We start from the raw sequence: 13,492 nt of genomic DNA, 5'->3' as shown, positions 1-13,492 counted from the left end.
AGAAGCAAAGCAATTAAATATGCTGTTTGGTGCTTTGGCATATACAAAAGGAAATGTTCGGATTTCAAATAACAATCTGTTGGACAGTAATGCAGAGATCATAGGTATAACAGAGGGACGCCAGCACAAGCTATTTCTTAAATTATAATTCTACTTGTTCTGCCCAGAATATTCTGGAAAACAGGAGAGTGCATATGCACACATTTCATCCACCAAGCAATGATCTTACTGTATTCTAAAGCATCCCCTGTGAACTGTGAGATAAGAATGAAAATGGCACATAATGCCTATGATAACAGTTTGGTCTTCAGTATATGACAAGTCCTCATGGACAAGCCTCCAAGGGCTGTCCAGATCACACTCTGATAACAGCTGCTTCATTCACAATAGCTTTACCTTCAGTGTTTGTTTTCCTCTTTGTCTCTGATTCTTTGCTCTTCTCCCAGCCCCATTCCATCCCCTGTATCTCTGTCATTGGCTATATTGCCCTTCCATCTTCATGGTCTGACACATTTATGTTTATGTGTACTTAACTATTCTCTGCAGATGGGGATCCATCAGGCGCCTTTACCTTAGATGTTGCCTCTGGGGAGTTTGGCACTGTAAGGCCACTAGACCGGGAAGTGGAACCATCATTCCAGCTGCAGATAGAAGCCCAGGATGGAGGCCAGCCAGCTCTCAGTGCTACTCTGCTTGTGACAGTGACTGTGCTAGATGCCAATGACCATGCCCCAGCCTTCCCTGTTCCTGCCTACTCAGTGGAGGTGCCCGAAGATGCACCTGCAGGGACACTGCTGCTGCAACTGCAGGCTCATGATCCTGATGCTGGGGCCAATGGCCGTGTGACCTATTACCTGGGTGCAGGCACAGCAGGAGCCTTCCTGCTAGAGCCAACCTCTGGGGAACTGCGTACAGCCACAGCGCTGGACAGAGAACACCTTCCCAGCTACACCTTTTCTGTGAGTGCGGTGGATAGTGCAGCGGCCGGGCCCCTGAGCAGCACAGTACCTGTCACCATCACGGTACGCGATGTCAATGACCACGCACCCACTTTCCCTACCAGTCCTCTGCGTCTGCGCCTCCCCCGTCCAGGCCCCAGCCTCAGTACCCCAACACTGGCTCTGGCCACACTGCGAGCTGAAGATCGTGATGCTGGTGCCAACGCCTCCATTCTATACCGGCTGGCAGGCACACCACCTCCTGGCACCACCGTGGACTCTTACACAGGTGAAATCCGGGTGACCCGCTCTCCTGTAGCTCTGGGACCCCGAGATCGTGTCCTCTTCATCGTGGCTACTGATCTTGGCCGTCCAGCTCGCTCTGCCACTGGAGTGGTCATTGTTGGACTTCAAGGGGAGCCTGAACGTGGACCCCGCTTTCCCCGAGCAAGTAGTGAAGCTGTGCTCCGTGAAAATGCACCCCCAGGTTGGTCACCAGCCATGTGCCCCTAAATTTGTATCCCTGGATGGACTAGAGTTACTCATTCCTGAAGTGCCCACAGTCCAGTACCACCCTCTCTCGTTGTCTCCACAGGGACTTCTGTTGTCTCCCCTAAGGCTGTCCACGCAGGGGGCTCAAGTGGACCAATCATCTATAGCATTCTCAGTGGAAACGAGAAAGGGATATTCTCTATCCAGCCTAATACAGGTAAAGGATCAGAGCAGGGGCTTTGTGTGAAGGGATAGGTTCCTGGGGAGGCAGAAGCAGGTTCTTTGGACCACACGAGACTGAAAGGGGAAAGGATTCTCTTGAGTAAGCAGCCTTGGAGGAGGAGACTCGGGGGTAAGGAAAAGGACTCACTGATGCAGTCTGCCTCCCAACAGGAGCCATCACAGTTCGTGCAGCCGAGGGGCTGGACTTTGAGACGAGCCCGCGTCTGCGACTGGTGCTGCAGGCCGAGAGTGGAGGAGCCTTTGCCTTCTCTGTGTTGACCCTGACCCTGCAAGATGCCAATGACAATGCTCCCCGTTTCCTGCGACCCCACTATGTGGCTTTTCTGCCAGAATCTCGGCCCTTGGAAGGGCCCGTGCTGCAGGTGTGGGATGTGATGGGAAGATGGGAGGGATGAGCTGGTCTGATTTGTTTGTGGCCAAGCTAGTGCCAACCATCTCCTACACTCACCAGGTGGAGGCAGATGACCTGGATCAAGGCTCTGGAGGACAGATCTCCTATAGTCTGGCTGCCTCCCAGCCAGCACGAGGCTTATTCCACGTAGACCCAGCCACAGGCACGATCACTACCACAGCTATCCTGGACCGGGAGATCTGGGCTGAAACACGGTGAGACCTGACTTCTGCAGACCCAAGGCTTCCATCTTGGGCCTGTATATTTTCAAGCCTCATCTTCAATTCCTCACAATCCCTAGGCTACGTCCTGAGATTCCCTAAAGTCAAGCATTGTCTTGAGTTCCCTTAGCCTTTCCCAAGTTTACTCTTATCTCCAGGCCCTTCCATCTGATTGTGCTTTGTGTCCAGGCTAGTACTGATGGCTACAGACAGAGGGAGCCCGGCCCTGGTGGGCTCAGCCACACTGACAGTGATGGTCATCGATACCAATGACAACCGTCCTACCATCCCCCAGCCCTGGGAGCTCCGAGTGTCAGAAGGTGAGGGCTACGTAAAGTGAAAGGAATAAAAGGTGGCAGAGAAAAACTTACCCACCCTGGACTTCCAAGAGTACATAAGGACCCTGCTGAACTCCCTTGTCTGGTGTTTTGCAGATGCACTGTTGGGCTCAGAAATTGCACAGGTAACAGGGAATGATGTGGACTCTGGTCCAGTGCTATGGTATGTGCTGAGCCCATCTGGGCCCCAGGATCCTTTCAGTATTGGCCGCTATGGAGGACGTGTCTCCCTCACGGGCCCCTTAGACTTTGAGCAGTGTGACCACTACCATCTGCAGCTGCTGGCACATGATGGACCGCATGAGGGCCACGCCAACCTCACGGTGCTTGTGGAGGATGTCAATGACAACACACCTACCTTCTCACAGAGTCTCTACCAGGTACTCACTCCTAGATGCCTCCACAAGTGGGCCCAGGATTGTTCCTGCTGGACAGGGAGGAGACAGATCTAAAAGTGTTTGGGGTCAGCTGGATGCTAGAGTCCATTGGCAAACAGGAATGTCCCATCTCAGACCAGCATTCCAGGGCCTGTAGACTATATCTAGGTTCTGTATCCTGTGACCAGAAAGGGGGAAAAGGAGTTCTCACTCAAAGCTTAACAAGTATAGCTCTCAAGCTGGAATAGATGCCAAACACGGCTTATTGGATCAAGCTCCAGCACAAAGGCTGGGGGCGGCAGGGAAGCTGGGATGTTTGATTGTAAACACTGTTTCTCACACCTTAGGTGATGCTGCTTGAGCATACACCGCCAGGCAGTGCCATTCTCTCTGTCTCTGCTACGGACCGAGACTCAGGTGCCAATGGCCACATTTCCTACCATCTGGCTTCTCCCGTGGAGGGCTTCAGTGTTGACCCCAACAACGGTATGTCTTCCCTACAATGCGATCCCTTGATCTTTTAACCATATTTGGCCATGTGTTAATTAAGATGTTATTTCTAGAATTTGTTACCAATAACTTGACTCCTAGACTTCTGATTCTAGGAGCACCTTCTACCCACTTTGTCTTTAATATAAGCCTGACTGCCTGTCTGTTCCTGAGCTATGAGCCTTTTGAGGCTGTTGCATACTGTTTTAGCACATGGGCCAGTCCCTGGAGTCTGACTTCCAAATCCAAATCACCTGAAGGCGATATGTCTTCTGCTGACACAGTTTGGCCACTGCTGAATGTGTGTTTTTCCCTTTTCTTCTCATCTCAGGAACTTTGTTCACAACAGTAGGAACAGAGGCCTTAAGCCATGAGGGGCCAGGAGTGTTAGATGTGGTACTGGAAGCACGAGATCACGGAGCTCCACGCCGGGCAGCCCGAGCCACAGTACATGTCCAGCTGCAAGACCAGAATGACCATGCCCCAAGCTTCGCTTTGCCACACTACCGTGTGGCTGTGACTGAAGATCTGCCCCCTGGTTCCACCCTGCTCACCCTGGAGGCCACCGATGCTGATGGAAGCCGCACCCATGCCACTGTAGACTATAGCATCGTTAGTGGCAACAGGGGCCGGGTCTTCCAGCTGGAACCTCGGTTGGCTGAGGCTGGGGAGGGTGTTGGACCGGGTCCTCAGGCCTTGGGATGCCTGGTACTGCTTGAGCCACTGGACTTTGAAACCCTAACACAGTACAACCTAACCGTGGCTGCATCTGACCGAGGGCAGCCACCCCGAAGTTCAGCTGTGTCCGTCACTGTCACTGTACTAGATGTCAATGACAATCCACCTGTCTTTACCCGAGCATCCTACCGTGTGACGGTACCTGAGGACATGCCTGTGGGTGCTGAGCTGATGCATGTGGAGGCCTCTGATGCTGACCCCGGCCCTCATGGCCTTGTGCATTTCACCCTCAGCTCAGGTGACCCTCTGGGGCTCTTTGAGCTGGATGAGAGCTCAGGTGCCTTGCGACTGGCTCACCCTCTGGACTGTGAGACCCAGTCTCGACATCAGCTCGTAGTGCAGGCTACTGACCCTGCTGGGGCACACTTTGCTTTGGCACCAGTGACAGTCGAGGTCCAGGATGTGAATGACCATGGCCCAGCTTTCCCACTGAACTTGCTCAGTACCAGCCTGGCAGAGAACCAGCCTCCAGGCACTCTTGTGACCACTCTGCATGCGATCGATGGGGATGCCGGGGCTTTTGGGAAGCTCCGCTATAGTCTGTTGGAGGCTGGGCCAGGGCCTGAGGGCCGTGAGGCGTTTGCACTGAACAGCTCCAGTGGAGAGCTGCGAGCGCGAGTACCCTTTGACTATGAGCACACAGGAAGCTTCCGACTGCTGGTGGGTGCTGCGGATGCTGGCAATCTCTCGGCTTCTGTCACTGTGTCAGTGCTAGTGACTGGAGAGGATGAGTATGATCCCGTGTTCCTAGCTCCAGCATTCCACTTCCAAGTGCCAGAGGGTGCCCAGCGAGGCCACAGCCTGGGCCATGTGCAGGCTACAGATGAGGATGGAGGTGCTGATGGGCTGGTGCTCTATTCCCTTGCCTCCTCCTCTCCCTATTTTGGTATCAACCAGACTACAGGCGCCCTGTACCTTCGAGTGGACAGTCGGGCTCCAGGCAGTGGAACAGCCACCTCTGGGGGCGGGGGACGGGCCCGGCGTGAAACCCCACGGGAGCTAAGGCTGGAGGTAGTAGCACGGGGGCCTCTGCCCGGGTCCCGGAGTGCCACAGTGCCTGTGACTGTGGATATCACCCATACTGCACTGGGACTGGCACCTGATCTTAACCTGCTCTTGGTAGGGGCTGTGGCAGCCTCCTTGGGAGTTGTGGTGGTACTTGCACTGGCAGCTCTGGTTCTAGGGCTTGTTCGGGCCCGTAACCGCAAGGCTGAATCAGCTCCTGGCCCAATGTCACAGGCAGCACCCCTAGCCAGTGGCTCCCTGCAGAAGCTGGGCCGGGAACCACCCAGTCCACCACCCTCAGAACACCTGTATCACCAGACTCTCCCCAGCTACGGGGGACCAGGAGCTGGAGGCCCTTACCCCCGTGGCGGCTCCCTGGACCCTTCACATTCAAGCGGCCGAGGCTCCGCAGAGGCTGCAGAGGATGATGAGATCCGCATGATCAATGAGTTCCCGCGTGTGGCCAGTGTGGCATCTTCCCTGGCTGCCCGTGGTCCTGACTCAGGCATCCAGCAGGATGCAGATGGACTCAGTGACACATCCTGTGAGCCACCTGCCCCTGACACCTGGTATAAGGGCCGCAAGGCAGGGCTACTGCTGCCAGGTGCAGGAGCCACTCTGTATCGAGAGGAGGGGACCCCAGCTACCGCCACAGCCTTTCTTGGGGGGTGTGGCCTGAGCCCCGCCCCCACTGGGGACTATGGATTCCCAGCAGATGGCAAGCCGTGTGTGGCAGGTGCGCTGACGGCCATCGTAGCTGGCGAAGAGGAGCTCCGTGGCAGCTATAACTGGGACTACCTGCTGAGCTGGTGCCCTCAGTTCCAGCCCCTAGCCAGTGTCTTCACAGAGATCGCTCGGCTCAAGGATGAAGCCCGGCCCTGCCCCCCAGCTCCCCGTATTGACCCACCACCCCTCATCACTGCTGTGGCCCATCCAGGAGCCAAGTCTGTGCCCCCCAAGCCTGCCAACACAGCGGTAGCCCGTGCCATCTTCCCACCAGCCTCTCATCGCTCCCCCATCAGTCATGAAGGATCCCTGTCCTCAGCCGCCATGTCCCCCAGCTTCTCACCCTCACTGTCTCCTTTGGCTGCTCGCTCACCCGTTGTCTCACCATTTGGAGTGGCCCAGGGCCCTTCAGCTTCAGCACTCAGCACAGAGTCTGGTCTGGAGCCACCTGATGACACAGAGCTACACATCTAGCTGTGGCCCAGGCTGGGCCCCGACCTGGGATACGCACAGTGTCCCCAATGCAGGCCCCATTCTGAGCCTGCCCCAGAGCAGCCTCGGACCACGACTGGCCGTGGGGAGGCCACCACCAAGCCCCAGCTCTCTACCCTAAACTCCTGTGGGGCCAGGTCCCACATTTCACCCCAGCCTCCTCAGAGCACTAGGACCAGAGGGTCTGTTGGTCACTGGCTTGTGGCCAGGTCCGTAGTGTGGGGAGAAATATGAAGGAAGCGGCAGCCCTGGGTTCTCAGTGAGGACTTCCTGCCCTGCACCAGCACCCTGTAATGGAGCTGAACTTTATTTATTGGGGGCCAGGGGGGATGGAAGAGGCCCCTCCAAACTCTTTGGACCCTACTCCCTTGGGTCCTGCCCCTGCCCAGAACAAGTGCCAATTCTCACTCTGGAGCCTTAATAAACTGCAGTTTGTATCCAGCCTCCAGCTTTGCTTTGTGGGGATGAATGGAAGGCATCTGGCAATACTGTAGACACCTCAGAGGATGCGAAAGGGTAGTGCACATGGGGGCATTTGGGGTACAGATGGCACTGGGAGCTCAGGAGCCTAGTTTGAGGCTGATTTATCGCCTTGTAGTAAGTTTCCTACCTGGGGCAAAAGGGCAGCAGAGAGGGATTGGTTCTTTGGGAAAGAATCTAGGACTGTGGGACCAAGGGTCTGAAGAGAGGGGAGGATGGACATGAGAGCAGATCAGCGAAGAGATCCTTCCCCCTTGGAGCCACTAAATATCTAGAATAAGAGTTTTACATTCGGTGATTTACTTACATCGGTGTAAATTCTCACTGCAACCACATACAGTCTCTTATAAATGAGTAAGTCTAGGCTCTGAGAGGTAAAATCGTTTTCCTACTATCACACCTCTAGGAAAAATGTATCTGTGAATCTTCAAAGCCCATTCTCTTGTGATTCTTGGGTGGCAGGATGTGGGCAACAGGTTGGGAACTCTGATCTGAAATGCATAACAAGGTAAGAGAAGATCTGAGGGTAGCCCTATGCATTGGGGAACATTCATTTGAGAGGGAGGAGACATCTTCGTCACTAGTTGCTAGGCAGAGAATGTGGAAGTGGAAGACCAGGCCACGTGACTTGTCACATGATTTCGGATCATCAGAAAGGCAAGATGAGACTCCAAGTCCGGTGAGAAACTGGTGGGAGGCAGGTGAAGGGGATCACATTGGAGGGAATACATAGAGAGGGTGGGAATACAATGGCAATCCAGATCACACTGAAACTCACCCGCCGTTCCCGCAGCCTCCTAGGGCTCCTTGCCGTCATCACCGCCTGCAAGTGCAGTTATAGTCCAGAGCCTGACCAGCGTCTGACGTGAGTTGCTTTAACACTGACTACACCTTTCCCCATTCCCATTTCTGTACCCACTGTCCTCCCTCACCCTGGTACTACTCCGTAGCCTTATCCTCAGACATCAGTCTTGATCACCTGCTATGATCCATTTCCGTCTGGGAATCCTGCCCAAAGACTCAGCTGTTAATCCAGAACCCTCCATGACCCATATTTCCCAATTCCTATCCTAACTAAGGATTATTCTCTTCCTGACACTGCAGGCTGCCCCCAGGCTGGGTGTCCCTGGGCCGTGTGGACCCTGAGGAAGAGCTGAGTCTCACTTTTGCCCTGAAACAGCAGAATCTGGAGAGACTCTCAGAGTTGGTACAAGTGCTATCGGATCCCAGCTCGCCTCAATACGGTGCCTATCGGGACTGGGGGCGGAAGTGGGATGTGTGAGGGACAGGGAGTTTTGACCTGCCAGGAGATGGTGCAGATCATGGCAGGGTTGTGTTCATGGTGCCCTCAAGGAAATTGAATGGCAGTAACTGTCACTGGGGAGTTGCTGAATGAAAAAGCACACCAGAAATTCGGCTAAACACTGTAACTTTATACCCTATTTCCAATTTTCCACCTGTGTTCTTCAGTCTGAAAAAGCCAAGGTAGATATGATTAAGAGCAAGCTTTATGATCAGATCTAAATTCAAATTTCTTACTACTAATTACCCATTACTAGGCGAGTGAGGAGATAGAGCCTAGTGCATGTGAGTGCTCCTCAACTCAAATTGCTTCCTACATCCTCAAACCCACTTCTCTTTCCTCTTCTGCTCAGACATGGAGGCTGCCAGTTCAGCCACTCTATTTATTGCCTTCGCATTGGTTTACTTCTGGCCCGCCCCCATTGTTATTAAGTTCACTGTATATTCTCTCTCCTTGATTACTGCCCTTTCTCCTGACTGGTCTGCAGTTCCCAGCACTCCGCTCTCCACTGTACTCCCCACTCGACTCCAAAACAGTCTCTTCAATGGTCAAGCTGGATTGTATCCCTCACTTGGTTAAAGTCCTTTATGGCAGGGAAAATGTGTGTGTGTGTGTGTGTGTGTGTGTGTGTGTGTGTGTGTGTGTGTGTGTGTGTGTGTATGTGTGTGTGTGTGTGTGTGTGAAAGATAGAGGTGAGGGATCATCCATAGATGCAGGAAATAGTAAATCATCACATTAATTTTGTATCCCTCACTTGGTTAAAGTCCTTTATGGCAGGGAAAATGTGTGTGTGTGTGTGTGTGTGTGTGTGTGTGTGTGTGTGTGTGTGTGTGTGAAAGATAGAGGTGAGGGATCATCCATAGATGCAGGAAATAGTAAATCATCACATTAATTTTAAAACCAAGAAGTATGGAGATTTGAACAGAATTAGATGCTGTATAATCAATTTCAAGAACTTTGAAAACTTTTATTGGAGATAAGGTTAAAATGGAAAAATTTAAATTATTAACTTCCATTATTTTTTCCCCAACCATGGCAGATGAATACCGTGCTATAATATTTGTAACCCAGTAGCCTTTAGGTTGACTGCACATTTCTTGGTCATGGTATTCCAAGTCTCTGCCATCTTTTTTTTCCCCATGGACACCAGCCCCTAGCCAGCCCTCTCTCAGAGTCCTGATGTTTCCTGGTTGAGGTCCAAAGAGGGAACTTGATAAATCAGTGAGTTAAGACAAGATTCTCTTTTGAATCATTGCAGGAAAATACTTAACCCTAGAGGATGTGGCTGAGCTGGTCCAGCCATCGCTGCTTACCTTCCTCACAGTCCAAAAATGGCTCTCGGCAGCTGGAGCCCGAAACTGCCATTCAGTGACCACCCGGGATTTTCTGACTTGCTCTCTAAGTGTCCGGTGAGAGGGAATGTTTGCCCAGTGGAATGATTGCCCCCATGGAGGATACCAATTGTCCCATCAGGGAGACTAGTCACCCCAAGGGGATGAGTTGAGAACCTGCCAAGAGCTTGTGGGCAGTAGTTAATGCATGACTGGTGTGGTGCTTGGGCTGCCTCCTCTGCTCCATTCCATGCATTCTTACCTCTGTTTTCTCAACTCTAACCTCTAGTCAGGCAGAGCTACTGCTCCCTGGAGCTGAGTTTCATCGCTTTGTGGGGGGACCTGCAGAGACCCATGTTGTAAGGTCCTTACATTCCTACCAGCTTCCTCAGGCCTTGGCCCCTCATGTGGATTTTGGTAAACCTGGCATGGTTGGTGGGGATTGGGAAAGGCAGATCCTGGGACTGGACCTGGGATGGGGGTTGAGGGGGGGGGGGTGGCTGTTGGATACTGTCAGTGGCAAATAGTCTGTAAGATCTCCTGAAGCCTGACCCCATTCCCGCAGTGGGAGGCCTACACCGCTTTCCCCCTACCTCATCCCTGAGACAACGCCCCGGACCGCAAGTGGCAGGAACTGTTGGCATGCACTTGGGAGTGACTCCTTCTGTGATCCGTCAACGATATAACTTGACAGAACAAGATGTGGGCTCTGGCAGCACTAACAACAGCCAGGCTTGTGCCCAGGTGAGCCAAGCAGGAAGCTCCAGGGTCCTCACGGCCTCCCCACGGTGTCTTCCATGTCTTGCCATGCTGGGGCTTACTCTCTGACCCCATGATTCTGCTCTGACTCCCTCCATAGTTCCTGGAACAGTACTTCCATAATTCAGACCTGGTTGAGTTCATGCATCTCTTTGGTGGCAAATTTGCACACCAGGAATCAGTGGCCCGTGTGGTTGGAAAACAGGGCCGGGGCCGGGCCGGGATCGAGGCCAGTCTTGATGTGGAATACTTGATGAGTGCTGGCGCCAACATCTCCACATGGGTCTACAGCAGCCCTGGTACTGCTAAAGGGACTAGATGGTGGGAGGTGGGATGGATCCCTGCTCCATCAAGGGAATGACCTAAGCTTGAGGTGGATCTTGACAACTCCCCTTGTACCCACTTTTTTTTTTTAATTTTTAAATAATCTAGGCCGGCATGAGGCACAAGAGCCCTTCTTACAGTGGCTCCTGCTGCTCAATAATCAGTCGGCCCTACCATACGTGCACACTGTGAGTTACGGAGATGATGAGGACTCCCTCAGCAGTGCCTACATCCAGAGGGTCAACACCGAGTTTATGAAGGCTGCTGCTCGAGGTCTCACCCTGCTCTTTGCCTCAGGTAACCTAAACTTAGATCTCCTACCCACTCACCCAGCCTAGGAGCTTTAACCCCACAGAGCTTGGTCTCTGATTATCTGAACTCAGAATCTTAACAGGATCTATGGGTGTGATCTAAATTGTGAGCTCCTGTAGTAACAGTGAATACTGATGTTTCCCATCTAGTTTAGGAACCTATATACTAAAATCTAACCAACTAATATGAATGCCAAGCTTCTCTCTCTCTTTGTCTCTCTCTCTCTCTGTCTCTCTGTCTCTCTCTCTCTCTCTCTCAGGTGATAGTGGAGCGGGTTGTTGGTCTGTCTCTGGAAGACACAAGTTCCGGCCTAGCTTCCCTGCATCCAGGTACGCAACACAACTTACACCTTCTCTGTGACCACAAATATTTCACCTGGTAACGTGAATCATTCACTTTATGTTCTAGAACCTTCAACTTGACCCTCCTAAGTGCTCCTATGACTTAGCCCCCAGCATTACCCACCCTCTCACTTCCTGTGTCCCAGGCCCAAAGTCTCTTGATTAGGACATAGCTCCCAATGTTTCTCTTTCTTAGGCTCTGGGCCTTTTTGTGACAGATTATATGCATAATTAACTCAGACCATGCCTGAAGCATGCAAAACATTGCAGTCAACTCCGTGTGCAAGCTTCCTTACAACATCTGGCCCTTGTAGCATGACTTAGCCCACCCATATCCACACGTTTTAGAGGTCCCTAACTATTTGAATGCTGTTTTCTCCCTTAGCCCCTATGTTACCACAGTGGGAGGCACTTCCTTCCGGAATCCTTTCCTTGTCACAAATGAGATAGTTGACTACATCAGCGGTGGTGGATTTAGCAATGTGTTCCCGCAGCCTTCATACCAGGTAGGTGTATGTTTGTGTGGATGGATAAGGGGTTTGGGGATCCTCACTTCATCACACTGCTGGACAGGCCACAGACTAATTAATACTCAAAAATGTCTTTTAGGAAGAAGCTGTAGCCCAATTCCTGAAGTCTAGCCCCAAACTGCCACCATCCAGTTACTTCAATGCCAGTGGCCGTGCCTACCCAGATGTTGCTGCACTTTCTGATGGCTACTGGGTGGTCAGCAACAGTGTGCCCATTCCATGGGTGTCTGGAACCTCGGTAAGAATCAGCCTGGCACCGGACACCAGTGGTCTACACTTATAATCCTAGTTACTCAGGAGACTGAGATCTGAGGATCATGTTTTGAAGCCAGCCCAGAAAGGGAAAGTCTGTGAGACTCTTACTTCTAACTAACCACAAACTGCAGAAAGTAGAGCTGTGGCTCAAGTGATAGAGCACTGGCCCTGAGCAAAAGGGCTCAGTGCCAGTACTGGCAGAAAAAGAATCAGCCTGGCATCAAACCCCCCACTCAGGAACTGTCCTTACAGGTAGAACCTCTCAGTCTTCTGAGACCTCTGATCCTTTTGAACCTTCATCCCCAAAAGTTCAGTCACTCTGAAATCCAGCATCTACCTATCTCTGCCTTGCAGGCCTCTACTCCAGTGTTTGGGGGGATCTTATCCTTGATAAATGAACACAGAATCCTCAGCGGCCGCCCTGTTCTTGGCTTTCTCAACCCAAGGCTGTACCAGCAGCGTGGGGCAGGACTCTTTGATGTAAGTATGGAAGAGAAGCATGTGGATATTATTGTAGGAGTAGGAGGAGGAATAAGTTGGGGGCAGGTCTAATGTGGGATAGCCTTTGGGACATGCATACACGGTGAAGAAATGTCATCTATCGGGACCTATATGGGCAGGTTCAGTTCTCATGCCCACCTCCTTTCTAGGTAACACATGGCTGCCATGAGTCCTGTCTGAATGAAGAAGTGGAGGGTCAGGGTTTCTGCTCTGGTGCTGGCTGGGATCCTGTGACAGGCTGGGGAACACCCAACTTTCCAGCCCTACTGAAGACACTACTTAAGCCTTGACCCTTTCTTGCCAGAAAAGCTGAACAGTTCATCCATGCACTTCCATTTTTTCTGCCTTCCTTTTTCTGCCTTGTTGGAACCTCTGCTGTACCCTCAACTGTTGATTTCTGTAGACAGCTTATCTCCCTAACCCTGACTCCCAATCCTACTATCATGTTCAAGTCCCCCAACTTCTGCTTTAAGCTTCTTCCCAAGATGTAATCACTAGCATTTTTCTTTTCTCTCCACTTCCTCTTTTCAGTCAAGGATATGAAAACAGAGAAGGGTACAGCCTGTTAGCACTGATACCAGCAGGCCCAGATATGGTGCCCATTTCTATAATATTATGTGCACTATTTCACTTCAACTTTGCCCTCCAGTTAATGAAGTTGTTGCCCCATCTTTTACTCTTTCCTCCCTGATGCTGAGAGGCAATGGCCTCCTTGTTTACCTCCACTGTATACTTATCAATCTGTGCACAATGATGTATTTCCTAGAAATTTTCTTCCAGGGCTTAATTTTGATCACTTCTACCTTCCTCACTCATAAACTTGTCTCTGCTTCCTCACAGAATGTTGGATATTCTTCATTGCTTTATTCTCTTTTGTACTTATTTTACTCATTATTTCCTGGAACA

At 51.8% G+C, this 13,492-nt stretch overlaps 2 protein-coding genes across 3 annotated transcripts in view; both read left to right on the top strand.

The window, feature by feature from the left end:
* Positions 1-6,891, top strand: part of Dchs1 (dachsous cadherin-related 1) — a 35,394-nt gene extending 28,503 nt beyond the window's left edge. For both annotated transcript variants that reach the window (XM_070035214.1, XM_070035213.1), the window contains exons 14-21: positions 547-1,425; positions 1,534-1,647; positions 1,824-2,035; positions 2,125-2,279; positions 2,475-2,605; positions 2,720-3,003; positions 3,348-3,486; positions 3,821-6,891. In XM_070035214.1, coding sequence (XP_069891315.1) covers positions 547-1,425; positions 1,534-1,647; positions 1,824-2,035; positions 2,125-2,279; positions 2,475-2,605; positions 2,720-3,003; positions 3,348-3,486; positions 3,821-6,432 — 4,526 coding nt within the window. In that variant the 3' untranslated portion in view covers positions 6,433-6,891. The remainder of the gene's footprint in view (positions 1-546; positions 1,426-1,533; positions 1,648-1,823; positions 2,036-2,124; positions 2,280-2,474; positions 2,606-2,719; positions 3,004-3,347; positions 3,487-3,820) is intronic.
* Positions 6,892-7,561: 670 nt separating this feature from the next.
* On the top strand, positions 7,562-13,428 carry Tpp1 (tripeptidyl peptidase 1). Its single transcript, XM_070035212.1, has 13 exons — positions 7,562-7,609; positions 7,724-7,795; positions 8,035-8,174; positions 9,492-9,642; positions 9,854-9,981; positions 10,130-10,308; positions 10,424-10,622; positions 10,756-10,944; positions 11,219-11,288; positions 11,686-11,806; positions 11,910-12,068; positions 12,440-12,565; positions 12,736-13,428. Exons 1-13 carry the CDS (start codon positions 7,566-7,568, stop codon positions 12,874-12,876), a joined length of 1,719 nt encoding a protein of 572 aa, XP_069891313.1. The 5' UTR covers positions 7,562-7,565; the 3' UTR covers positions 12,877-13,428.
* Positions 13,429-13,492: the final 64 nt, after the last annotated feature.

The sequence above is a fragment of the Dipodomys merriami genome, unplaced genomic scaffold (genome assembly GCF_024711535.1).
Source record: "Dipodomys merriami isolate MVZ:Mamm:240054 unplaced genomic scaffold, mDipMer1.0.p SCAF_25, whole genome shotgun sequence".
NCBI lineage: Eukaryota > Metazoa > Chordata > Mammalia > Rodentia > Heteromyidae > Dipodomys > Dipodomys merriami.
This window is presented reverse-complemented; position numbering and strand designations above follow the sequence as displayed.